The sequence below is a fragment of the Etheostoma cragini genome, chromosome 7 (assembly GCF_013103735.1).
Source record: "Etheostoma cragini isolate CJK2018 chromosome 7, CSU_Ecrag_1.0, whole genome shotgun sequence".
NCBI classification, from domain to species: domain Eukaryota; kingdom Metazoa; phylum Chordata; class Actinopteri; order Perciformes; family Percidae; genus Etheostoma; species Etheostoma cragini.
This window is the reverse complement of record NC_048413.1, coordinates 27356054-27356812: the sequence shown is the minus strand read 5'-3', so window position 1 is coordinate 27356812 and position 759 is coordinate 27356054. Positions and strand designations below refer to the sequence as shown.

General features: G+C 49.1%; 1 protein-coding gene across 1 annotated transcript in view; it reads right to left on the bottom strand.

The window, feature by feature from the left end:
- The window catches only part of LOC117948295 (methylenetetrahydrofolate reductase-like), a 12316-nt gene extending 11815 nt beyond the window's left edge, over window positions 1-501 (bottom strand). The window contains exon 1 of the mRNA XM_034877881.1: window positions 367-501. Coding sequence (XP_034733772.1) covers window positions 367-501 — 135 coding nt within the window. The remainder of the gene's footprint in view (window positions 1-366) is intronic.
- Window positions 502-759: the final 258 nt, after the last annotated feature.

Genomic DNA, 759 nt, shown 5'->3' with positions numbered 1-759 from the left:
GTGTGAAAACAATATAGAATATACAATTAAAAAGTCTTGGAAAGCGTGTAACATGTTTATTTTTGTAGTCTTGTTGTGGGTCCAGATTGTGGATTCTTATCCCTCCTCAGGAGGTCCTGCTGTTAGATGGCAGAAACGGCTGCGTCGCTGAGGCAGGTTTCATTAGATGCAGCTACGTTAATGTGGAACAACATAAGCATAACACTCAGAAATGAGCAAACTACATGTAGGCTATGGCAAAAATGTTACTTTAACAGTTTTTTTTACGTTTTTCAATTGATTGCAACAAATGGGGTCACGAATTTACCCGTGGACTCCATCTGGAAAATTATTCGCGATATCGTAATTTTGACCCTCTGGATTTACCGTCGGACACAGCTCCGCATGAGACGAGACTGCATGAGACAGGACGGATGACATGGGACGCTCCAGGCTGCAGCCATACCCGTCTCGGCTGATGGTGTAACCTGTGACCCCCAGACCCGGGGGCAGCAGGCTCATGATTAACCTGTGACCCCCAGCCCCGGGGTTATTAGGCTGATGATTAACCTGTGACCCCCAGCCCCGGGGTTATTAGGCTGATGATTAACCTGTGACCCCCAGCCCCGTGGGCAGCAGGCTGATGTTGTAACCTTTGACCCCCAGCCCTGGGGTTATTAGGCTGATGATTAACCTGTGACCCCCAGCCCTGGGGGCAGCAGGCTGATGATGTAACCTTTGACCCCCAGCCCTGGGGTTATTAGGCTGATGATTAACCTG